The 23812-nt window shown below is 56.5% G+C and overlaps 7 protein-coding genes across 7 annotated transcripts; 4 read left to right on the top strand and 3 right to left on the bottom strand.

Annotated features, from left to right (window-relative positions):
• Positions 1–804: 804 nt before the first annotated feature.
• C8Q71DRAFT_727379 (uncharacterized protein) lies at positions 805–4371 on the bottom strand (the record flags this gene model as incomplete). The annotated part of the gene is made up of 15 exons (XM_047921847.1): positions 805–1002; positions 1075–1272; positions 1569–1937; positions 1996–2061; positions 2203–2319; positions 2387–2425; positions 2481–2492; positions 2572–2670; positions 2737–2931; positions 2962–3177; positions 3236–3678; positions 3771–3878; positions 3928–3972; positions 4030–4209; positions 4269–4371. The coding sequence occupies 15 exons, from the start codon at positions 4369–4371 to the stop codon at positions 805–807; spliced, it is 2388 nt and encodes a 795-aa protein (XP_047773931.1).
• Positions 4372–6320: 1949 nt separating this feature from the next.
• C8Q71DRAFT_716534 (uncharacterized protein) lies at positions 6321–9084 on the top strand (the record flags this gene model as incomplete). Its single annotated transcript, XM_047921112.1, has 4 exons — positions 6321–6584; positions 6654–6941; positions 6998–8669; positions 8726–9084. The coding sequence occupies 4 exons, from the start codon at positions 6321–6323 to the stop codon at positions 9082–9084; spliced, it is 2583 nt and encodes an 860-aa protein (XP_047773932.1).
• A 4316-nt stretch (positions 9085–13400) lies between these two features.
• On the bottom strand, positions 13401–13895 carry C8Q71DRAFT_716600 (uncharacterized protein; the record flags this gene model as incomplete). Its single annotated transcript, XM_047921114.1, has 1 exon — positions 13401–13895. A coding segment is annotated over one exon (495 nt), but the record flags the coding sequence as incomplete, so codon positions are not given.
• A 1110-nt stretch (positions 13896–15005) lies between these two features.
• Positions 15006–18021, top strand: C8Q71DRAFT_361809 (uncharacterized protein). Its single transcript, XM_047918074.1, has 5 exons — positions 15006–15010; positions 15088–15634; positions 15691–16861; positions 16926–17224; positions 17279–18021. The coding sequence occupies exons 2-5, from the start codon at positions 15392–15394 to the stop codon at positions 17882–17884; spliced, it is 2319 nt and encodes a 772-aa protein (XP_047773934.1). The 5' UTR covers positions 15006–15010; positions 15088–15391; the 3' UTR covers positions 17885–18021.
• A 225-nt stretch (positions 18022–18246) lies between these two features.
• Positions 18247–20112, top strand: C8Q71DRAFT_842534 (Leo1-domain-containing protein; the record flags this gene model as incomplete). The annotated part of the gene is made up of 4 exons (XM_047926551.1): positions 18247–18570; positions 18635–18827; positions 18880–19074; positions 19126–20112. Exons 1-4 carry the CDS (start codon positions 18374–18376, stop codon positions 20110–20112), a joined length of 1572 nt encoding a protein of 523 aa, XP_047773935.1. The 5' UTR covers positions 18247–18373.
• On the bottom strand, positions 19823–22463 carry C8Q71DRAFT_785253 (spinocerebellar ataxia type 10 protein domain-containing protein). The gene is made up of 11 exons (XM_047925075.1): positions 22352–22463; positions 22160–22296; positions 21927–22109; positions 21806–21876; positions 21628–21748; positions 21488–21574; positions 21324–21437; positions 21207–21272; positions 20695–21149; positions 20374–20643; positions 19823–20316 (listed from the first exon to the last, which is right to left on the bottom strand). Exons 1-11 carry the CDS (start codon positions 22367–22369, stop codon positions 20186–20188), a joined length of 1653 nt encoding a protein of 550 aa, XP_047773936.1. The 5' UTR covers positions 22370–22463; the 3' UTR covers positions 19823–20185.
• Positions 22464–22553: 90 nt separating this feature from the next.
• C8Q71DRAFT_361893 (uncharacterized protein) lies at positions 22554–23639 on the top strand. Its single transcript, XM_047918075.1, has 4 exons — positions 22554–22722; positions 22785–23089; positions 23145–23495; positions 23552–23639. The coding sequence occupies exons 1-3, from the start codon at positions 22659–22661 to the stop codon at positions 23433–23435; spliced, it is 660 nt and encodes a 219-aa protein (XP_047773937.1). The 5' UTR covers positions 22554–22658; the 3' UTR covers positions 23436–23495; positions 23552–23639.
• The last annotated feature ends 173 nt before the right edge of the window (positions 23640–23812 follow it).

The following is a 23812-nucleotide window of genomic DNA, read 5'->3' on the forward strand; positions in this document are numbered from 1 at the left end:
ACGAGCACCGGCGACCACGGGTACACCGGGAAAAGACCCAGCATGGTCGGAGAGCAACCGACAAGCGGACCCCCCACGCAAGACACGGGCAAGCGAGACGCGACGGCACACACGCTGACTGCGAGTGCACTGGGCGAATGCCCAGCACGCAAGCACGGCCGACGAACGGACCCCACGCGCCTGAGCAAAAGACTGGCGACAGCGATGTTGGGCAGGGCTGGGGCACGCGCAACACACGCCGGCTGCGAGCGTGGAGGGCGAATGCCTACCACACAAACATGGCCGACGAACACATACGCAGGCGGGTGGGCACATCAGGAAACCCATCCCACGCAAATTGACGGAAAGTTATGCAAATTTGCGTAAACTTCCTGGACACCCCATTTGCTTAACCCCCTTGTAAGTGTTCCACCAATTTCCGCGAATTTGATGCAAATAAACAGTAAAATAGATTTACTCCTTTTTGGCGACCATTTACATGACTATACCCCTACTGTTACCACACTACATCGCATCAGGTATACGTAGCATTACATAGTACGACGAACTAACAGACAATGGTATAGAGCTCGACAATACATCAGCAATGCACAATTGTGAGAGGCGTGTAGAAGACCCGAAAAGATTAGATACGAACAAGTTTGCATGAATCTGCGAGGCAGCTTTGTACGACCCTACAGGTCAATGTCCATCCCTGCCGTTGAGGGATTCACAAACACACTGGCCGTGTTCGTACGGGTGCGCACTGTTGCATTCTTCCTCATATGGTAAGTCCTAGTGAGATTAGATCAGTTGTAGGGTTTTTTAGTGCTCTGGCAGACCGACGAACTTCGCTTCTTTGAAGATGTACCCGAGAATCTTGTGCCGCCCAATTGGATTGAGCGTCGACAGCGTCGTGAGGTGGTCCTGGTAAAGCTTCTCCTGTTGGGTAGCATTGAAGCCCTCGTTGTCCTTGAGAGGTTCGCGGACGCCATGCAGACCCTCTGTGATTGCCGCACCAGCCTACCAAATGATGACGCGATCAGATGGCGGCACCGTGACAGTGTGGAAGTGTGATTTGGACAGAGTACTTACAATTGTCGCCAGGAGCGCAGCCATCACCTGGGGGATCTCGCGCTTCTCGGCCTCGGCCCCGGTATTGATGCTCGACGTAAAAGCCGAATCTTCGAGAGGGCGGACAGCCTTGGGGCCCAGGAAAAGTATGCTTGCGAGATTGATGATCGGCTCCGCGCAGAACGGCAAGTCGCGCTTGAATTCTGTATATGTGTCGTTCTGTGCAATCACTGATGTCAGCATCTAGACGGCATGGAGTTCACGAAACATCGCCGCACCACAAGTTTACCGGGGCAAATGAATTGATTGTTGACGAGAAGAGCTTCGACGCCCATCTGGAGTGCATGCGGGTCATGCTCAATTGCCTTGAGTCCATATCCCTCCCACACGGCGTCACGACAGGCAAGATACCAGGGGCCGCGAATGGAGCACATTCTCTTTGCAGGCTGGGAGCGTGACGGCGCACAAACAGACGTCACGTAATGCGAGATGGATATTGCAATCTGAGTACTTACCAAAGCGGTTAGACCCTGTACATATGCTGAGTCTTGCAAGAGTCGCTGGCCGATGGTGTTGTAGTCCGGCCCAAGCCGGCACGTTCCCGCAAGGAAAATGTCGAGATACATCTGCGGGCGCTCCACCACAGTAGGGAATGCATTGACTAGGCCAAGCGCTCGCGGGAGCTCGTGGGCGATAGTTGACTTCAATAGTGTCCGCACTTTGAGCGACTGCTGCAAGGTGAGTCCAACTACCCTATTTCGATCATCATACGTGACGTCTGTGTCCTCAGGCCATGTGTTCGCACTCGGCAGCACTTCCCGAGCATCTGCCATGGGCTCGCTGTCATTCGAGAGAGGATCATCTGAAGTGGCGGACACCTTGTTCTGCCCACACATGAGCGTCGACATGGACATGTTGGTGAGGATACTAGTAGTCGCTTACCTGCACAGCCTGAGTGTTCGCTTTGTCACCGTGACGGGGGTGGCGTGCCGCTGTGGGAGTGGTCTCCTAACAGTCGTCACAGCATCAAAGCATGTCCACAAGCCAGCAAGAAATGAACGTACGCGGGGAGAGACTGGTCTCGTCATCTGCGGCAACATGCACGTTAGCTCAGGTGCGCCACATTGTCACTTAGAGCAACAGTCGTACCTTCCGAGGTGCGTCGGTGCCATGTGGGCGTTTAGCGCGCGCGATGTTCCGACCGCGATGAGGTTCAGACAACGGCTTGGCAGCAGGATCATCACCACTGCTGGCTGCCTTACTGCGCTGTACCAATGCCCCAATCCGAGTCCCGGTGAGTACAGTGGTTGTTCAAGCATGCCATGCCACGAACCTTCGAAACCGATGAGTCCACTCTCTTCGCATGAGGAACCTACCAAACGATTCAGTCTATGACCAGAGCAGGATCGCGTGGTAGTGCAACTTACACGGTTCACGCGCTGTCATCAGTGCCAAGGGTTGACACGAGCAGGTGAATGGTCAGTGGGGAACTTGAATAGGTCAGCACAGCAATCATACCTCGGCCGCCTCGGGTTCATGGGAATGAACGTTGCTTTGGGCAATGACATTACTGGTGTTCAAGGAGTCTCCGGAGGGACGCTGAGAGCTTGAAGGGATCTAAGCAAACACGGAGGCTATAATCGGGCTCACAACATCGCAACAGGGTAAGATGGTACACGGTACCTTCAATTTGCCAACACGACCCGTCGTCCCCGAATTGGACTTGTCCCCGTCATGCTGAGCCTCTGGTGGGGCGAGGTAGTTGTCCATGGGTCGAACGTAGTGACACAGAGCATCTGCCTTGTTCCGCCTCGCACGGCGCACGACGACCTCCTGCAGGTGCGCCGATGCATGAGCCTCAGGCTGAAGAGCCTCACACTGTTATGTACACTGTACACTACGACGCACCTTCCACTCTTCTTCATCGAACTCGTCGTCTTGAATGGCAGCCTGTTTGGAATTATGGCCACCGTGACGGCCATGCGAGTCGGCATTGGAGGCATTGTATCCGGGCTCTAGGAAGTCCGCGGTGTAATCCGCGTCGGACCCAGTATCCGAGTCACCGCTATGGTAGTCGTCTTCATTGCTGTTACGGGACTTGCCCTTCGAGACCAGCTTAGCGACCTGGAGAATGTGGGGATGGGCGTGGGAAGGACTCGGGCATACAACGGTGGGTACTCACACCTTGCTTCAGTTGTTGAGCGACTTTAGCGACCTTGCGCTTCGTTGAAGGCGCTGGGCCACTTGGCACCCCGAAGTCCTCTTCATCCTCGGGCTCGGCGCCGGATTCAAAGTCTTCGGCGTTGGACTCGTCGTTGTCACTGCGGTCGGAGATATCACCGCCGCGTCCAGTGGCTGCTAGACTCACACGGTGTTGATGCTGATCTAGCTTTGTGGCTACTAGATTCATCTCTACTTCAGAATCCGACTCGTTCACATCCTCATCTTCATCGATGTCAGCTTGATTGTTGTGCTGATGAGGACGTTGGCCACGAAGATGCAAGTAAAGGTACGTACGACCACTGTTGTCGACATCTTGGGCGTGTTGATGACGTGGCACCTGTTCAGTTGTCTGAAGTTCCTGTGCCTCCTCGTCGTCGGACACGATGGCAGCTGGCTGTTTGCCTAGGCGATCAACATTGGAGATGTCCGAACAGCCGGGGACGGTATCGAACTGATGAGAGTTATTGACAATGTGGGAGACAGTGCGTACATACCTTTTCGCCCTACTGTGCGTGTCCGCTTGACTGGTTTTGGTGCAGGGACATGCTCCGGTGACTCTTCGCGGTCGCGTTTCTGGCTATCCGGTTTCTTCGGCTTCCACACTACACGGCGATCAACATGGCTTGTGACGGACATTTCATTCGACAATACCTCGAGCTTCATAAGCCTGCGTCTTGGCAGCGCGCGGCTTGGTGACTACAGAACGAGTCAGTGGGTTCCTCGGTGTACATAATCTGAGCCTACGACGCTTACTCGTTGGGTTTGCAATCTCTTTCTCTCGAGCGCGCTCAATTGCATCGTGCTCGGCACGTCGCAAAGATTTCATCTCTTTTTGTAAGTCGCCCAAACCGTTGTCAACCTCCTCAGAGTACGTGTCACCTTGACTCCCGGTAGGTGGAGCATCCATCGCCATTGCCATAACAGGAGCTGTATCTAGTATGCGGTGAACACGGGCCATACAGGAGCCAAGGTAAGGAAAGGAATTTTCGCACCTTTGCCTCTAACGTTGCTCTGTGTAGACTCGCTGTCCTGACTTGGATCGGCCGGCAGGCGCTTGGGAGTAACTCCCTTTTTGCGGCGCGGTCGATTCGCCATTGCGGGGGGGGGGAGTTCTGCGGCTGTCGAAGCGTCACAGAGGTGAGACGTGGCGGTGGGGGATCAAGGGAACACGGCTGAGAGACTGAGGAATAATCTCCAGGGGCACTGGCAGGGCGGCTGCTTAGATATCGAGGGGCCGATCGTTGCGGCCGAGTCAGCCACTACCATCCCGGAATCCACTGGTCGCCCGCAGTCACACCAGCCCAAGGCTGCCGGTCATCCACTCAATGTACTAGCTCTCGGTTTGCTGTGGTCAAACGTTTGCAACGCCGTGGAATTACTGAAGACTCGGATCCGACAAGCAGTCTTGGCGCGCATACTACCCGTCTGTGCCACGTACGCTCTAACAGCGTGACTCTATCACGCTTCAATCAGTGCGATTCAATCCGATTTTGCTATCATCCACACTGCTCATGCATTTCTTCTTTGTCCATTCAGCTTGTGTTTTCCGATGTCTCGCTGCAAAGTTAGCCGGCCGCCGCGACAGCGCTATGCCAAGCTGCAAGTTGGCTGGCGCAATAGGATATTGGGAGCACTTCGTCCCCCAGAGCCAAACCTCGCTGTTGTGACACAAACGTTCCATATGCTCCTCGTTGGGCTGCATATCTTCGTTCTGCCAGCATTACTTCATATGTTCGTTCTCGGGATCTACCTGGGCCGATCGGCCCGTTTTGCGGGACTTGCCCCTCTCTCGTGGTCAGCGTGTTTCCAGGAGCAGACGGCCGTCTCGCTGTTGAACGATGTATTCGCTGGCCAGTCTGCGCCAAGGATCGCTTTCAATTGCGTGATGGTCTATGGGTATGCCTTAATATGGTCTCTGGCTCTAGGTAAGTGTTCAGCAGCTCGTCTTCTGCACTTCAATGACTTGGCATCATACAGGGTGCGCCCTATTCCCAACGTTATTACCCTTGACCAGAGTGGTGATGGTGGCTCTGGGCAGGAAGCGTTACAGTCGACATCACTTCTCGCACATTCGGTTGGATCGGCGCCGACGTCTACTGGTCGGAAGCTCGTTATACACTGTTTTTATACAGCCTTTCGGCGGCAGGAGTGTCCCCATAGGTACGTGTTCATGTACCGTGTTGCTCGTCATGTAGTCTCATGAATACTGTATATAGTTGTGTCGGAATCGACTACAATTGCTGACATAAGGGCATTACTGGTGGTTAAAGGCTTCCCCTTGTCACTCGCACGCTCAGTGGGGATTTCGCGCATGAATCAACACGCCCTCCCTCTGCCGAATCACCAAAGCATGCACGAAATTGGCGCCGGGCCACTCACGCACTTTGCTATGATTGGCTCCCTCCCCGGTACGTTGACTTGGCAATTGTCTCGCTCGTGCTGTTCATCGTTAATTGCGAATCATAGGGGGAAATCCACAGAGCAGTCAAGGGCTTCCAGGAGGGCGCTACCAGTGCTTCGGCTGTGGGGCATCCAATTTCGACAATTCGACTGCGTTAGCGCGCCATCTCGCTCGATCAGCCAATTCTCGCTGTCGGTCTAGTATTGCTAGCGCGACCGATCTGGCACGCGAGCAGACGCGCGCGCATCTTGCAGCGGGCTCTTCTCGCTCGGCTGGTCCCTCCTCGCACGCATCGAACCCCACGCGCCGATCCCCTGAGGCAGAGCCTGCCGAAGAAGACCCACCGGGCCCCGTTGCAGAGGGTTTTCTGGGCGATGTTGATCTCGATGGCGATGACTTGATGGAGGAGTACTTCGATCCTGCAGAACTCGAGCCTGACGAGTCCGAGGTCCCCTCGTCTACCTCTTCGTCATCATGTGGCGAGGACGACCGGGACTATGACGTTGAAATTCCTCCTCACCCGAACCCGAATGCAGCCTCTGACTTGGATGACATCAACGAGCGGTCGCCGTCACCAGGCGCCGAGCCACCGGATGGGAATGACATGGACGTGGAGCCAGAAGAACTCCCCGGACTTCACAACATGAACGATGGACGCTTTCTATTTGTTGACCCGCATGTTGTGCCCTTCGGCGGCCAAGCAGGAGCACCCGTCGGTCAACAAGATGCAGTAGATCGCCGCGCAGAGAGCCCATTCTCAACTTATGAGGCTGCGATTCCCGATATCATCTCTGAAGCGAACGTGTACGCCCCGTTTGCATCGGCGATGGAGTGGCGAATTGCTCAATGGGCGAAGAAGCGCGGGCCCAGTGCTAGTGCCTTCAACGAACTGCTTGGCATAGATGGTGTTCGTCCCCCAGTGATATACACTGTACATTGTTAATAATGCTGACTACGTGCTTGCGTGTGTACCTAGGTGCTCAATGCCCTGGGGCTCTCGTTCAAGAATACCAAGGAGTTGAATAAGATCATCGATGGGTCCCTCCCCGGCCGACCTGCCTTCGTGCGACAAGTCCTCGAGGTTGACGGCGAGAGGTACGACCTCTGGCTACGCGATATCATGCAGTGCATCCGCGTGCTTTTTGGCTCGCCGGATTGGGCCGCAGATCTGCTCGTGGCGCCCGAGCAGCACTATTTGGACGATTCCAGGACGACGCGAATCTACAGTGATATGAACACTGGCGAGTGGTGGTGGCGTTTGCAGGTAGAGTCGTCATGCACATATGGTATCCTCCGCGTGTTAACATGGGTTTATGACAGCATAAACTCGAGGCGAAGCGGCTGGGTGCAACTGTTGTCCCATTGATAATCTCATCTGACAAGACGCAACTGACGATGTTTCGCAATCGGTCATGTTACCCTCTATACCTCACCATCGGCAACATCCCCAAGACTATACGTCGCAGACCCACTCGACAAGGTCAACTATTGATTGGTTACCTCCCTGTGACTCGACTATCCCATATCAAGCAAGATGAAACTCGCCGCCGCGCTATCTCCAACCTATTCCATGCCTGTCTGAGGGCGGCACTGGCCCCGGCTCGCAAGCCCGGCCGTCGTGGTGTCAACATGCCGGCAGGTGATGGTAGAGTCCGGCGCTGTCATCCAGTGCTCGCGGCGTACGTCGGGGACTACCCCGAGATTGTGTGCGTCGCTGGTGTCAAGAACGGCGAATGTCCGGCAGGCGTTGTCGACCCACTTTCTCTGGGGGAACCAGTGCCGTGCACGCAGCGCAACCTCAACGACATACTGGATGCTCTCAGTACCCTCGAACGTACTGGTGATCCCGTCGCTCACGTCCAGGCATGCCAGGACGCGGGCATCAAGCCGCTTACCGACCCATTCTGGAAGGACTTGCCTTATGTGAACATCTACGCCTCATTCCCCCCCGACATCCTGCATCAGCTCTACCAAGGGATGGTGAAGCACGTCATTGCTTGGACAAAGCAAGCTTACGGTGCGCGCGTGATCGATGCTCGCTTCCAATGCCTGCCCCCGAACCATAGCCTCCGCCACTTCTCAAAGGGTATCTCCCACCTCTCCCGTGTTTCTGGGACAGAACACCAAGACATATGCCGGGTTCTACTTGGCACAATTGTCGACCTCCGTTTGCCAGGTGGTCAGAGTTCCGTGCGACTGGTGCGAGCCGTCCGCGCCCTACTGGACTTCGTGTATCTGGCCCAGCTCCCAGCACATACAGCGTTGACGCTCTCACAGCTCGAAGACTCCTTGGCGCGCTTTCACGCGAACAAAGCTGTCTTCGTCGATCTCGGTATCCGCGACCATTTCAATTTTCCCAAACTGCACTCGCTTCAACACTACGTCTCAGGCATCAAGATGTTCGGCACGGCGGATGGCACCAATACCGCTCAGTCGGAGCACCTCCATATAACGCTTGCGAAGGATCCTTGGCGCAAATCCAACAGGAAAGATGAGTACCCCCAGATGACAACGTCGGTCGTACGACTCGAGCAGATCCACGCCCATGCACTCTATATTGACTGGAGGCTCGCTGGACGACCTGACGCCCCGATTGCGCCCGCCGCCATTCCACACAAGTTCCGCCAGCACGTCACCCGCTATCCAATGCACAAGTCCCTGTCTTTCCCCGTCGTCGAGTCTCGCTATGGCGCCGCCAACTTCCAACAGGTGCTCAAAGAATACATTGTGCGTTTCAAGCATCCCGAAATATCAGGCCGCCAGCTCGCAAACATCGTCTCTGTATATAATCTACCATTTCGCTCCGTCTCCGTGTGGCACAAGGTGAAGTTTTGGAACCAAGATGCGCAAAAGCGCAGGGAAGCCCCGGAGACCTTGGATGTCATTCACGCTCGCCCGGCGTATCGGGATACGCAAGGGCGGCTGGCTGCGGGGCGATTTGACACTGCGCTGGTCAACGAGCATGGCGATGGTGAATCTATAGGTGTATCTGGTACGCTCGCCGTCTGTTCCGTCGAAGCACACCCCTACTGAAACACTTGAGCGCAGGGTACCGTGTTGCCCAAGTCCGCGTTATCTTTTCGCTCTCCAAGAAGGCCCGCGAGATCGTGTTCAAGAACGACGCGAATGCCCCCTCGCACTTTGTGTATCTGGAGTGGTTCAGCAAGTTCAAGTCGCGCCCAGAGGCAAATCACCAGTTCTACTCGGTGAAGCGATCGTGTACAGCAGACGGGCAGCGCCTCGCCGCCATCGTCCCGTTGGACAGTCTGCACCGCAGTGCACATCTCCTCCCTAAATTCGGCCCCACGAAACCACCTGAGTGGACCAGCGATAATGTCCTCGACCTCTGCGACTCATTTCTAGTTAATTCCTTCACGGATAGACATACGTATATTACCGTTGTGTAGCCCAAATACCATGACACCGCAGTCTGTTATATAGAATCTATTATCCCTGCGCGACGGGCGAACCGCGCCATTGAGTCAGGCGAGCACTAGTAGGCATCGGCGCCGGCCACAGCGTAAGCGCCCGCCTTAACGTACCTCCCCCCTTCAGCGTGAGGTATTAAGCCTCGAGCTTTGAACCGCGGGCAGTATATGCCTGTCAGACGTGAATCATGCAAAAAAATACCTTCGGGAATCGCAGTTGCTCATGCAAGTTGAGTACTATTCCTGAGCGACTCTGCCACTGCGATCGGCGCTTGCCGAGGTCAGCGCGCACACAGCACAGTGGCTGGCGCTGACGAGGCTTACGACTTGCTACCTGCTTGCTACCATCGTCCACCGACGTCAATGTCACTTCAAGGTTTCATCGCTCTGGCCTCTGTCTCCTGGCTTTTGCGGTCCCCTCACCTTTTCCCCCTCTTGTATCGTGACCCATCCCGGCCGGTCGTCTCCTGCAGATCGCCAGACTAGCGTCGGCCGCGGGCCAAGAAGCTCTCTCTGCCGTCTCCTCCACATTCAATCACTACCAACCTTACCGCCATCGCCGCAATCGCCACGCTTGACGATTCAACATAAGGCAATGCCAGTGGGAGGGAAACTCGGGGTTAATAGTGAGTGCTCGTCGCTATGTGTGCCTGTTCCAAGTGCCAGTGTGCACCCCAGGCCCATGCCTTCGGACGTAGTGATCACTGCCTTGTCCGCAGTCCTGCGTTGATGTGCGCGTAGGGTTCGGCTCTCGTGAAGCATCCGCGGACTACGCAGATCCATATCCTTTGTCTGGAGCTGGTCGCCTTCGAGTCCCTTCCTGGGCAGAGGCCCAAATGGCCGGCTGTTCATTGTCTTTGCTCCGTGTACAATAGGCCTACACTGACTGCCCATGGCATCATACAGTACGACTAGCATGCAAGAGCTTTGCGAGGCGAGATACATGGCGTCTCGCGGGGCCAGTGGCTGCCTCGCAGCTCGCTTGTTCCCCTTCAGTGCATTAACGTTGGGCGCGCGGCGTGCACAGAGGTGGCCACCACTCCTCGCGATCTGCCCCGGAACAAGTTCGCTCACGATCTCTTCCATAAGTCCTTACCATCGCAAACGGCTGCGAAAACTGATATCACGAACCTTCTAAGCTCGCATCCTGCCTCCCTCGCACCACCTGCATTGCATCATCGCCCTCGTGCGGTTGCCACCCACCGCTCAGGCTGGCAACCCTCTCTGCGCATGCGGTTCACCATGCGCAGTGCTCCCTCCCTCTCGGTGCGGATCTTCCGCCATGCCGAAGCGCAGCTGAGGACCCTCGTTTGGCCCAGCCGGCCAGTGATCCCGCTGTCAGCTCTCGCACTGGTCTCCGCCTTCCGATGGCTCAAAGCCTGTTGGGTGTTCCGCGCGCTCGGCTCACGGGGTTGCGCCGGCCCCTGCTCTCAATGAAGAAGGCACACTTCCCGATCGCTTGCCATGGCAAAGCCATCACCCGCACCCTTGCTCCTGAGCTACCGCCCTCGCTGCCGCGCTCTCACTCTTCTTTGCGCTCTCACCTCGGGATCTCCCTCGCTCCCCCTCACCTAACTCGCTCACTCGACCAATGCGGGGCGCAGGCAGCGGGCGCGCTCCAAGCACGCCTCTGGGAGGGCTACCCTCGGCTGCTCCGCGTGCTCCTCAAACATCAACGAGGCAAATGCGCCCTCGCACCCAGGTGGACGCGCCCGCTCCTCTCTGGACGAGGGTAGATACCCGACCACGACATTCGCGCGCTTCGCACACGGATGCTGCGCGAGCTTCGCGAGCATGGCACTCGCAGGCATGAAGCGTGCCGTCAGGATGCGCATGGAGATGTTCGACTCGGCTGGAAGCATGCTCAGGGCGACCGCCAGCACGACATCCTACACGACAACGGTGTCGACGGACACGGGGAGCACGGGAAGGCCCAGACCACGCCTCGGGTTGCCGAGGAGCTGCAGTTCCGGATGCGCGTCGCAGAGAAGATGTTCAGGAGGACAGTGTGTTCGGTGGGCGCGGCGCCGCGATCCTTCATCTGTACGAGGCACACGGCAGCGGCAGGCCCGCCACGATGACCTCCGCCCTCAGCCGACACGCATAGCCTCGCGGCATCGCCCATCGCGGGCGTGCGCGCGAGCGCAGCGAATAACGCGGGGCCCGGATCGGTGCCATGCAGGCGGACGGAGGCACCCTGGGGGAGGTCCACATGCGCGAGGGAGCGTGCGAGGTGCTGGGGATGTCCGCGAAGACCAGGCGGCGAAGGCGGGGGAGTGTGGCGGGCGGCGCGCGGCGGACATGCGGAGGCGGCTGAGGACGTGGTTGGTAAGGTGTGGCATGCGGACGAGCATGCCCATGACACTGTGTGGCAGACGTCGGGGCTGGAGGACCCGTCGAGGTGCAGGCTCGTCAGATGGGGGAACTTGTTCTCCGGCAGTGTGCGCTGAAGGCGTGCAGAGCGTTGAGCTCCTCATCAGTACAGTAATGGCTAGGGTTATGCCGGCCAGTCGTAGAGGCACGGGTATGGGGAGATCTCGTGCAGCTGCTGCACCATATTCCCCAACGACATCCTGTTCTCTTTCTAGAGCAATGTGATGCTCCAAAGTGTCACGAGCTCATATTGCTCTGTTCTGCGAGGCTTTGGGTTTTCCGGGCGAGCCAACATGCCAATGAACCGTGGGAAAACTGGTGTAATCAGTAGCCTTGCAGTGCGTGCAGTTTTGCAATCTTACCGCAACGACCTCTTCATGACCCAGCCCACCCTAGCGACAGCAGTTGACATTCGCCATGTCTACACCGAAGACACGCACGCCATTACCCTCCTGATTATCCCGGGAGGGCCTGGCCCAATTAATTTGGTACGTTGTCAATGTGGTGACATCTGCAGACTCCGAGTCCGACTGACTTCTGAACGACGTGCCCGACCCCAACTTGTAGACACTGAACCTCTGTCGACACAATACATCTCTGAATACGAGTGGACCCACCGTGACATCTGCCATACCCAGCCTCCAGAGCCACGTTCAGTACAGTTGGGCATACTCAGACGCCGCAACCGTTCCCGATTCCCAACCTCCGGAGTACCCATTCGAGACGCAGTTTATTGACGCGCTCCCCATCACAGCTCACCCTGATCCACTCGCACCCCTACCTTCACCTCGCGCGATGCCAAGCTTCTCAAATGCGACAACTGAACCCGATTCTGAGCCAGCTCCGGGACCAACCAGCACATCCCCGGGTCGCCGAGTTGAACAAACACACACTCCACTGGCCGCAAGAGAGCCAGGTATTGAAGCTGCACAGTCGCTGCCTGCTGCGCGACCCGGCACCGCGTCGTCTGATGATGCCTCCGCATTGTCCGATCACACGGGGCCTACGCAGTGGCCACTTGACTCGCAAGGGCTTCCGACGACACAGTCGATGTATGCGATGTTTGGGCTGCCATGGCCGCCTGTGATGGAGGATGACAGGGAGGACATTGATGGGGAGCGTGGGTGGGACGATGGAGATATACTATACGATAGCTGAATAAAAGATAGATTTACGGGACCGCGAACAGAGGATTTACATATGAATGGCACTGCTTTACAACGGTTTACACCGATTTACGAGGGAGTGGCGCCCGAAGTGGCGCGGCGGCGCTTTACCGCGGATTTGCGCCACATTCGCGCGGGGTGGGTTTCCTGATGCACACACAGGCGACGACGACATGCATGACGACGACAAGCGCGCCGGGCAAATGCCCAGCACGCAAACGCGACCGACAAACAGACCGCGCGTGTGTGACGGAAGAACGGGCGAGGGCGCGCGGAGGACTGGGCATGGACGGGTCATCAACGGTGGGCAGGGCCGGGACGCTGCAAGAACAGGCGGGCGCAAGGGGGAGTCAGCGGGGTGGGTCGGAATGGGCAAGCGCGAGCGGACAAATGGGGAGGAGGGCGAGAGAACGGCGGGGGCAGGTGTACATGCCCCAACCCCCACATGTAATCCTGCGGTAGGTAAACCTGCGGTTTGGCACCGCCAACACCGGCGGTGATGTTCACCAATGCGAGCCTGAGACGGAAGCTTAGGACAGCACTCAGTAGACAGCTAGATATCATGTAAAATATACTATGGTTCGTGTACATCATGCAAGCCCCGGTACATGAAAATTCTATGAGACTACAGTAAGCGTGTCAGCAGCCGTCACAAGCCGTTAGCAAAATGCGCCTTTTGCTAACGACTGACGGATGTGAGCATCGAGTGACACGCTGACAGTTTGTAACGTTTTGGCGTTAGCATCCGTCAGCGTGTCAGCAACGGTTAGCAACGGTTAGCAAAATTGGACTTCTACTGATGTGGAAGAAATCGAGGAGCAAGCGGCGGCCTTGAATGTTTGTGTACCTGAATGCACGCGAGCAAACAGCGCCGCTATGGTCGAAACGGAAGATCCAGGAAAGTGTGCCGTAGACACCGATCGCAAAGACGAACAAGCGGCTCTGCGAGACCAGAAGGCTGCGCGCACTCTTTGATAATTGGTTCAGAGTTTCTTCATGCGCAGCCGAGTATGCTGACATTGGATCTTCATCCTCCTTCAGCTTGGTCTCGATGACAAAGGCAACGTTCCTCCAGGGGTCGGCGTGCGTCCTGATTGACGTCTGACCCGGGGACAACGCGAGCACATCAGGCTGAGCGGTATGATGTCTACGTCCGCGTATCGTGTAGGGGAACTTGATAGGTGCACAGTCGTTGTTGACGAACACGGGCATCTTCGCTCGCGGGAAGTCTGCGACCAACACATTGAAGCCTCTAGTCTGAGGGAGACAGTCAGTGAAGGTGTAAATAATTCCGCAAATAAATATACCAGAGATTCGTTAAGCTTTTTCTCGCTCCTGAGCCGTGACGGTGTATCGAATGGCGTGCGTCGAGGAACCGAGATTGAAGACCCGAGGCTCTCGCCGGGAACGAAGTATTCAAGAAAGTCGCTGACGGGATTTGTGATATGCGTAATGTGGGGTGCAATTCTCCCCCTCCACGACTTCTGCTGCTGCTTCACTTTTGGTCGACGAGGAGCCATGTTGTCAGTTGGCTGGAGGTCACTGGCGGAACTCCGAGTCTAGGGAAGTGAGCCTGTACCCAAATACAGAGGACGGGTTGTATTTGGGTTATATGCAAAACTTGAAGAGCCTTGGCCCTTGGCCGACGCACCTCGGGCCACGCGGCCGCCCACGCCACAAGCGCGTCGAAGAATTAAGACGGAGCCCCAATCTCCGTGTGTGGCTCGGTGTGGCTCGGTGTGGCTCCGCACGTGCCACGATACATAGCAAAAAAACCATCATTTGTCTGTCTACTTTTGGCAGGTCTTGTCTATGCCCCTGCTCTCTTCGCCTGGGACGCTTCGCGATAGCCGCCACGGGTCTGAAAACAAACGATATTTGAAATACAAACAATGTTCGAAACTCGACGCATGTGTACGGCGTTGTGGTACACCAGGATGGCATTACTCCTTTTATACGCATATCCGGTGAATTCGTTGACATCTGTTTGGCATCTCCCACATGCACATCCGCCGTCTTCGCGTTTCCCTTTATGATCGGCATTTGACTCATCTGATGACCTTCCCTTTCAAGGATAGGTTCATCATGGTCAGCCTCATGATTTGCTTTAGCTGCTTGCTATGAACCCAGTCCTCCTCGAGCTCCACATTAGGGGCCCGAGCAGCTGTTTGTCGCCCCTACGTGTGCGCAAACATTGCCTATCGTAACCTCCGTCACCTACGGTTTTGTCATACTCGTTCAAGCAACCTCTGAGCAAGCTTCAAGCAAGCCCTACCAGCCAGGCGGAGCGAAGCGAAGCAATCCCTTGTACACGTTATAACGTTACATGGACTTGGGTGAGGCTCCTGGACCCGCTCGTTGTGAATGTGCGTATCATATTCTGTCACATCTCTTTGTACCCTTCCTTGTCCACCGATCCGCATACTCACAAACTCACACGCAGGCCACCGTCGGTGTTGGTTGGGAGACAATGCACCCCAGAATCTGCAGACTGGGAACAATCGTTCCGCGTACCACAGATAGCCACTCATTGTAAGACCAATCAAGCATCGATCGATTGTATGTGATCACGCTCGCTGTATGTGGCTCGCGGGCCATGTACCCACGCGGCCGCAGGTACTTTATGTGACCGGCGCCGCGAAATCGGCTTCTATTCTACCTACTACCATCTCATTGCTTTCTCAAGCCTGGATCGTCTGCAACGCCACTTCGACAGCTGAAGGTACTCAGCCTTGGTCGACAACATCATGCCGACAACCCGTTCTGCCGACAAGGCACAGAAGAGTGCCACCAGCAGCTCCAGGGAGCCAGGGCGAAGCCACTGCGGTGGCGAGTTGACTGTGGTCGGAAACGACGCAAGGAGCTTTCTGAAGCAGTGTATCAACGAGGCAGACATGCCGACGCCCGTGTGTCCTCGCCCGGAGAAAGGTGTCTTCAAGATGCCCAGCAATAACGATGACAACTATGGGCACAGCTTGACAGACACGATAGTGAGTAGAGCACCAGCATCCTGCGTTTGCGCAACGAGCCACTGATTGCGGCACAGACGAACGGACTCAAGACCCTCGTTCAGTCTTTCCCTCGCGAAAAGCACATCGCTTTTGGCAGCAAACACGGCCAGAGGATCCCGCTGCAACTCGGTGTTCCCGGCTGCCAGTGTGTCGGGTCACCGAGCATCATCGCAACGCTCCCCCTGTATCCCGTCCTCCCGGTCATCGCCGGTGCCACTTGGTGGGACATCTCCATTTTCGTAGACGTCAACACCGCGGAGACGGACGACCCCATCGCAAAGTCCCGCAGTAGCCACGCCGCTACCCTTCAGCACATCGAGGAGAGCGCCAACTGTATGATGGTCGCGCAGGGGCGGCTCTTCGTCTTTGCGATCGGGGTGTACGGCCGCCTGGCGCGTATCTACAGGTTCGACCGTGCGGGGATCATGGCGTCTCCGGCCTTTGAGTATGCAGAGCACCCCGAGATTCTGCACGAGTTCCTGTGGCGGTTCCTCAACCCGTTCGAGTATGGCTGCATAGTCGTCGGCAGTGATCCCACCATTCGGGAGCTCACGGACGGGGAGTATAGCTGGGCACATGGAGGTGTGCGTCAGTACGAAAAGGACGAGGAACGAGACGGGAAGTTCATCGAGCGCCAGGACGTATGCAGGTGGTTCTCTTTCAGGAATGGTGAAGGCCGCCGGATAGAATACCTCGGGTACAAGATCGTCTCCGCCAGCGTCGACCATGTCTTCGGCCGGGGAGTCGTCGTGTGGAAGGCGCTGAGCAAGGGAGAGAAACGTGTGATCATCAAGGACGTGTGGAGGTCGGTATCGAAACCGTCGGAGATGTCCCTCTACGACGACGTCCAAGCGTACTATCAGCAGATGCAAGCGGACGACTGGGAAGGCGACATACCTCTGCTGAGAGTCCCGGGTCTCGCGCTCATGGCACGGGGAGAGAGCTTGGGCGAGGCGGAAGAACGTCTACGGCGACCTGGCCCCCGGGCGACGCGCACTGGGCCTGCTATCCTCACGGACATGAGCCATCGCGACTTGGGACTTCCAACGGGGCACCAAACTATGACCGCGAGACTGATAGGCAAGGATGACTGGCGCGACCACGAGAAGGACCACGACCGACTTGTCATCGAGACGGTTGGGACGCCGTTGACCCACTTCGGACGGACGAAAGGGCTCGTCGAGGCTTTCCGTGACGCCATCCTGGGTACGCCATTCAAGTTGATCTCGTCTGTGCGTCGCTTGCTGAGCCTTCTGGCTTGATATCATAGGACACAAGTATGCGTTCGAGGCCGGCGTGATTCACGGCGACGTGAGCGAGAGAAACATCGTTCTCAACAGAGAAACAACTGCGGACGTCAAAGGGTTCTTGCACGACCTCGCTAATGGCTTCAATTGGAAAAGGTTCCTTCAGTCTCGCGGATGGACAAACGACATTGAAAGCTGGATCCAGTTCGTGGAGACAGGCAAAGGGATAGTGTCTGAAGACGGCGAGCAAGCCGGGAGACGGAGAGGTGCCCCCAGGCCTAAGGACGAGCCTGCGCCGGGAAATGACTGCGCTCACCGAACGGTCAGTGCATTGCCGCGGGATCCTTGTACCGTACTCAATAGCTCTCGTTCGCAGGGAACGTACGAGTTCTGCTCTGTCAACTCCCTCCAAGAGGAGGCGACGGGGTCCCCACCACGATCCGGCTGGGTACGCGACGAGTCTGACGACTTGGAGGCCTTCTACTGGGTCCTCGTCTGGGTGCTCATATCCCTGCGCTTAAGCACCATCAGGCACAATCTCGGGCAGGTCGAGCTCCGTACCCTCTTCCCCGCGCATCCTCAACACCGCGCCGCCTTCAACGTCAAGCTGCGGTGGCTGAAAGCGAACAACATCCGCGTGGTGCAGGAACGCCAGCTGAACACGCTGCTCAATGAGTTCCGCGCGTTGTGCTACCGGAACGTCATTGGCTTCGCGTCCGACGCGCAGCCGCGGGTCCCCCTGACGCATGACGCGGTGTTGGAGATATTCAACCAGGCTCTTGAGACGGAGGGCTGGCCGGAACTTCCCCCTAAGCCAGAGGACAAAAGTGTACAGCGAACCGCAGGCGGGACCCGGGTCGAGAGTCAAGCGCAAGTCCAGCGCGACCAAGAGCAGACTCTAATTCCACGGGCACAAGTGCACGCTCGAGATGATGGAGGAAAACGCCAGACTCGGAGGGCCAGGATGGCAAGTAACGTTTAGGGATCTGGATGTACTCTGGATGTACTGCTATTACGTTGTGCCATGATAATGTACTATGGACTAAGCGTTACTCTTGAAGTACTCAGGCCTCAGGCCTCAGGCTTATTGTAGCTTAATCGATGCTGCCAGCTTTCGACCGTAAGAATTGACTCGAGCGTTTTCGTTCTTCAAATCATGGACGAGCCGTGGCCAAAGACCAAAACTCTATCCAAGGACGTAGAAAAGTTCAGACGTCCAGCAAGTCAGCTGGGAAGCCATTCTTACTTACTTACTTGCCACTGTAGTGTGCCTACAATAATGTCAGTCAGTACAGTTATAAGTAAGTAAGTGATTACCGTAAGTAGGCAAGTTGATCTCGCGACCGTGGCTTAGCTCCCTGAGCCTCCCTGAGCCTACCTGGCACTAGCACTCTCACTCCCACTCTTGCTTCAATTCCTCCGTCCCAATCAAATCGAGTCTTCGAGTCTTTGAAGTCTACTCTTGTCGTCCATGTCCTCGTTAGCTGGCGCACTTGACCCGGTGGACCAAGGGCTCAAGGAAGAGCCACCGCTTGATGACATTGACATGCCTGCAGAAGGCGTTCTGGCAGACGACGATGCAAGCGACGACCCCAAGGTGCAAGATGAAGAGATGCAAGATCTCTTTGGCGAGGCGGACGATAACGTCGAGGAAGTCAAGCACAACGAGTGCGTGTCAAACGTATGCTTGACTTGTTCTTTCGTCTAACAACTGCACTTCACTCCATCGAAGAACTGCAGCGGTAACACCGGCATCGTCTGAGCCCGCGGAGCAGATGGATGGGATCTCCTCTTCGGAGCGGCGGCATAGGGAGGCAATGGAGTATGCTGAGGAAGAAGACGAGGAGCAGCCCCCAGAACAGATCCTACTCGAGGCCACAGCTGCCATACCCAACATCCCAGTACCTCGGAGTTCTGACGGCAACGTACGTCTTACTTCACGCGTCCCTTCATCTTTGACATAACCTCCGTGCACAGTACTGGGTGATTCGCATGCCGAACTTTGTCAAGGTCGACTCCAAGCCGTTTCACCCAGACACGTACATTGGCCCAGAGGGCGAAGACGAGGACGCGCAGGCTGCAGAGAGTGCGCGCGAGAAGAGCATGACTATCAAGCTCAAAGTGGAGAACACCGTCCGGTGGCGTTGGGTGAAGGACGAGAACGGGCAAGACGTGAGTATCATCTGGTCTTTTTTCCTTCGCTAAACCCTCACGCTTCGAAAGCGGCGACAATCAAATGCGCGGATCGTCCGTTGGTCAGACGGCACCCTCTCACTACTCCTCGGCAAGGAGCTCTTTGACATCACGCAGACCATCGACACCTCCGGGGCAATCCCGCGGCAGGCCTTTGGGCCAGGCACACAAAACCAGTCACTATCTCAGTCTCAGTCCCAGGGCACGGCCGGCCCCTCCAAGTCGCAAGGCCTCACCTACCTCGTCGCGCAGCACAAGCGCGCCGAGATCCTGCAGTCCGAGGCGCTCGTCACGGGCTACATGTCCCTGCGGCCGACGGGCATGCAGAGCAGCACGCACCGCATGCTCGTGCGCGCGGTCGGGCAGAAGCACACGAAGGTCGCGCGGCTGCGGATGGCGCCCGACCCGGTCATGGACCCGGAGCGCGAGAAGCTAGAGATGATGAAGGCCGCGTCGCGCAAGCCGCGCCGCCCGCGCGGCGAGGGCGACGACGGCTTCGGCGGGCGCAAGCGGCGCAGTGGGTACACGCGCAGGAAGACGGGCGACGAGATGTGGAGCGACGAGGACGAGGACGAGGCGGTGTATGGGGGTGGGAGTGAGGACGAGTACGGCGAGGAGCCATCCAGCGCGCGGAAGCGGCGGAAAGGCGAGAAGGAGGACGGGAAGAAGGGCCCTGGGGAGTATCAGACGGACGACTTCGTTGTCGCGGACTCAGACGAGGATGCAGACGCGTACGGTTCAGACGATGCTGCTGTCTCGAAAAAGCGCACCAAGCGCCACCGGGAGGAGCGGGAGCCAGCGGAGGAGGATAACCTGGAACGGATGGAGAAGCAGATTGAGGAGGAAGAGCGCAGACGCAGGCGGGACGGCGGCCCCGTTGGCGCTGACGCTGACAAGGAGGCTAGCATGGACGTCGAGAGCGAAGAGGAAGACGAGGACGGAGCGGTTCGCAGACGCACGGCAGGTGGCTCGAGGAAGAAGAGAGTGATTGAGATGGAAGAAGAGGAAGAGGAATGATCATCATACAGTGCCCGAAACTATCGCTACATGTCCTACGCTGTTTGTGTGCTACTATGTTTGATTCGTGTACCTATTGCAGGCCCTGCAGCACGCCTCTCTCGTCCCACTTCGCGACAGGTTGAATCTCCCTCACCACGTCCTGATTGGTCTTGTTCCCATGTAGGAGATTGCGCAAGGCCAGAATGGCATGTTCTTTCATGTCTGCGTTTCCTCGGCTTAGTATCACCCACTACAAAGCTGACAACCGAAGCAACTCACAAGGATTCCGGTCGTCGACAACACACAGGTTCATCACCACGGGGATACCTCCGCACTCACGGACCCTGTCCTGGACACCCTTGTCGTCCAGCGCGACGATACCAAGCAACCGAACCAGATCGCGTTTCACGTAGCTGAAGCCCTCTATGCCCTTCTGCGGATGCTGCGTCGTGTCTGCAGGTGGCGGGCGTGTGCCCGGCGGCGACGGGCGTTCGACGACCCGTCCGAAAGTGATGCGAGGCAGGAATGTGTCCAAGAGACGTAGAGTCTCTACGGGTCTTGTCAGATGGCCATGAAGATAGGTGAGGCTGGCACACGCACCGACTAGACTCTCGACCAGGCCTTCGCCGCTCGCCGAACGTGCGGCTGCGAGAGTCGCCTTCACCTTCCAGGAGCCATCGGAAGATGTAGCTGCCTCGTTCGACGCGAGGGCAAGGGTGGTGAGGCACTGCGAGACGAGCACGAGTGCTTCTGAGACTTTTGGCAGGAGTAGGTCGAGCTCTTTTGGTGGCGGGAGCATGGAATCGCCTCCCGTGTCGTTCAGGGGAGCGTCTTCCTCGACATTACTGGGAGCCGCCTGCGAGTCATCGGCGCTACCCAGTGCTCGCCTGATGGCCTCTTGCGCATACCCAGCGAGATCGAAGAATGTGTCGATTAACATGCGGACAAGCGCGTCGTTTCGCGCTTTTGCTTGCAAGCCTTGGGATGCCTTGTGTAGGTACGAGTCGAGGAGCTTCAGTAGTGTGGTTTGTGGCGGAGTGATGGGCTCTCCTGGCCTGGTACAGTGGCGCATATGAACAACTGAGCCAATGCGCGATGTGTGATTCCCTTACATGCAGATGGCCGCGTACAGCGCAGGGACGAGCCCTGCCTCTATCAGTTGCGTGAAAAGTTCAAACCTGTTTTTGAAGTATCGTATCGCAATGTGATCCGAAGCGAAGAAAACTCACCCTATGCTGAAAACTTGGCTTGCATAGGTCTCTTCTGATTCGACATGAGCACTCATGCGATCGAGCATCGTGATTGTAATGCGCGGTCCTCGCGGTGAAGTCACTAGCATTTCCCTTGGGTTGGGTTCAGTACGAGCTCACCGACGAGGATATCCCGTACTCACATCCGCTCATGATTGGAGTGGATGCAATTGAGTGAAAGAACGAGGGTCGAGGAGACTGTTCTCGCATCTGGCGAAGTTAACAACCGTCTGTCGATACCAAGGTCAGAACAAACTTCGGTCCCGTGTTGCTTACTACGTACAGCAGGATCAGCTGCTCCTCGGGAAGGGTCAAGTATGTTTTCCAGAGTCTTGAGATGAGCGCGTCGTTACCCGTGACGAGGTTCGACAACGTCTGCACGAGCATTCTTGTGGTGGGATAGGCTGAAGTGATCATGCATCAGCAGGAGAAACGCAGGAATAGAGAGGCGAAGGGCGGACTTGCAGAGTCCTGGACAGCCGAATACGTTGTATAGTGATGCACCAACGAGCGAACCAGATTCTCGTTCTCACTGAAACACGTTTAATATACGTCGTGCAAGCCTGATTGCCAGCGACTCACAATGCTCTGTTTTGATTGCTGGGTACGCCTGCGACGATGTTTCGCGTTAACCTAGCAACGCTGAGACAGAGCGGCGTGTGCGATGTGCGGTTCTCATCTTCATAGGTAGCTTCCTCTGAGGATAGTCGCCAGAGCTGGTGTAGGAGGGACCAAAGGCCAGAGTTCTCTGCCCCGATGTTGTGTCTGTAGCGAGGTCAGACAGACATTGACGATCTCTACATAGGTTACTTCACCGGTACGATTCATCCTTAGCAAGCCGTGACGAGCATCCATCAAGTACTTCAATGAGGCTGCTTGAAGAACCGGCTTCGTAGGACCCGAGTACGTCCCTGACGCGTATGAGTCCCGGGTCAACCAAGCCCTCGTAATCCTGGAGGTGTACGTGAATTCATGTCCGTCAATGCAAATTTGAGGTTGTAGCTTACAACATCGATTGCAGACATTGGTATACTGGACCAAAACCCGCTGTGAACTCAGAGCGCAATTGGAGACAGACTCGAGACGAACTCTGAACGAACTCGAGATGGTGAATGTTCCCAAAAAGGGCGCAAGGCCACGATACATGCAGATCTCAAGATCGCCTCTGAGTGGCGCAGATCGAGATCAAGATCTGACTGCACGCCGCCAGCTGTCTGAGCTCGTCGGTGGCTGAGATTTCCATTGCTCTGGATATGTCTGATATGCCTGAAAAGTCTGCCACCGCACCGACAAACCATTCCAGCAAGGACCTCAATGTCTCATTGGAACCACACCTTGTGGAATCTTTGCAGCCGCTGCTACATCTGCTGCCTTCAGAGCTAGTATTGCAGCTGGAACCCCTCGTCCCACCCCCTGAAGGCTCACCGTCGAATCTCATAGACTACTCATTGCTCTCTTCCATCTCTGCTTGGGCCCGCTCACCGGATGGTGCGAAGTCGCTTGCCTCCTACAACCCGCCTTTGCGGCCAGCAGACTACTCGATGATCGCTCTGCTCGCCGGGACGCGTACGTCTCCCGAACGGAAATTCCCTGCGTACGCCACCCGAAAAGAGGGCGCGGATGAGCGGAAAACATACAGCGACCGTCGAGCGGTGACCAACGTGTTCAACGCTCTCCTGAGCATCGGAGGTGCGGGCGCAGCGACGTGGTGGGCTGCTGGGAGACTGGATTGGAAAGACGAGTGGGTGCGTGATCTACTACATGTGATAGTCAGCTACTCTGATACTGAAACGAAGCCAGAAAGCACTCCTGTCCTTGGCAGTTGCCCTGATAGTTGCCGCGTCTGAAGTAGTCCTGTACCTCATATGGGACTCGAGGCGCTCCCAGCCGCCGCGCCCACTCTCGCACCGGAGTGCTGCGCGCATCGAGCCTTCGGAGTCAAAGAAAGCTCAGGAAGTGTCGCCCGACTCGTCTGTCGACTCCGACGCAGCTTCGGGTGAAGTAGGGCCCATGAGCACCGCTGTCGCCAACACTCGCGGTTCCGCTAATCTGCGCGAGCGGACTACAGCGGGGCAGCCACCGGATTCGTAGTTGCAATGTCCCTTGACTAGATATGACCACGCATCTTAGCACGAACGGGCCACTGTCTTTGTACGTCCTTCATATCACTACTCGTCTGTTCTAGCTTTGACCTGAAAACCACCTAGACGGACTATCACATGTTCTTGTTGATTGCAACCATCGTTGCATGAGCTAGTTGACGTCGGAACATATGACGAACGACGCCCAAGTGGGCGCGTACGTATACTGGGACCTTCGATGCGAAGCTTTTCTATGGTAAGATCATCATACCGGGTGGCCTCCATGCCTTCAATGTCCGATAGATATGTGACTGCGAATAATACAACATCGTACCGCTGTCCTGCGCGGCCAACGGCATCTGCTCGACCCCTCCACGCCAGTGTCCG

The sequence above is a fragment of the Rhodofomes roseus genome (genome assembly GCF_022264815.1).
Source record: "Rhodofomes roseus strain CIRM-BRFM 1785 chromosome Unknown C8Q71scaffold_30, whole genome shotgun sequence".
Classification (NCBI taxonomy): domain Eukaryota; kingdom Fungi; phylum Basidiomycota; class Agaricomycetes; order Polyporales; family Fomitopsidaceae; genus Rhodofomes; species Rhodofomes roseus.

Bases quoted from the DNA above. Each gene is read 5' to 3' on its own strand.
- C8Q71DRAFT_361809 (XM_047918074.1), top strand. From the start codon at position 15,392: ATGCCGACAACCCGTTCTGCCGACAAGGCACAGAAGAGTGCCACCAGC. The intron at 15,635-15,690 runs GTGAGTAGAGCA...ATTGCGGCACAG, and splicing joins ACAGCTTGACAGACACGATA to ACGAACGGACTCAAGACCCT. The intron at 16,862-16,925 runs GTACGCCATTCA...TTGATATCATAG, and splicing joins TTTCCGTGACGCCATCCTGG to GACACAAGTATGCGTTCGAG.
- C8Q71DRAFT_785253 (XM_047925075.1), bottom strand. The intron at 21,749-21,805 runs GTCCGCCCTTCG...TGATCACTTCAG, and splicing joins GGCTGTCCAGGACTCTGCAA to CCTATCCCACCACAAGAATG. The intron at 21,150-21,206 runs GTAAGGGAATCA...CCACTGTACCAG, and splicing joins CTGTACGCGGCCATCTGCAT to GCCAGGAGAGCCCATCACTC.
- C8Q71DRAFT_361893 (XM_047918075.1), top strand. From the start codon at position 22,659: ATGTCTCATTGGAACCACACCTTGTGGAATCTTTGCAGCCGCTGCTAC. The intron at 22,723-22,784 runs GCTAGTATTGCA...CGAATCTCATAG, and splicing joins CTACATCTGCTGCCTTCAGA to ACTACTCATTGCTCTCTTCC. The intron at 23,090-23,144 runs GTGCGTGATCTA...AAACGAAGCCAG, and splicing joins TGGATTGGAAAGACGAGTGG to AAAGCACTCCTGTCCTTGGC.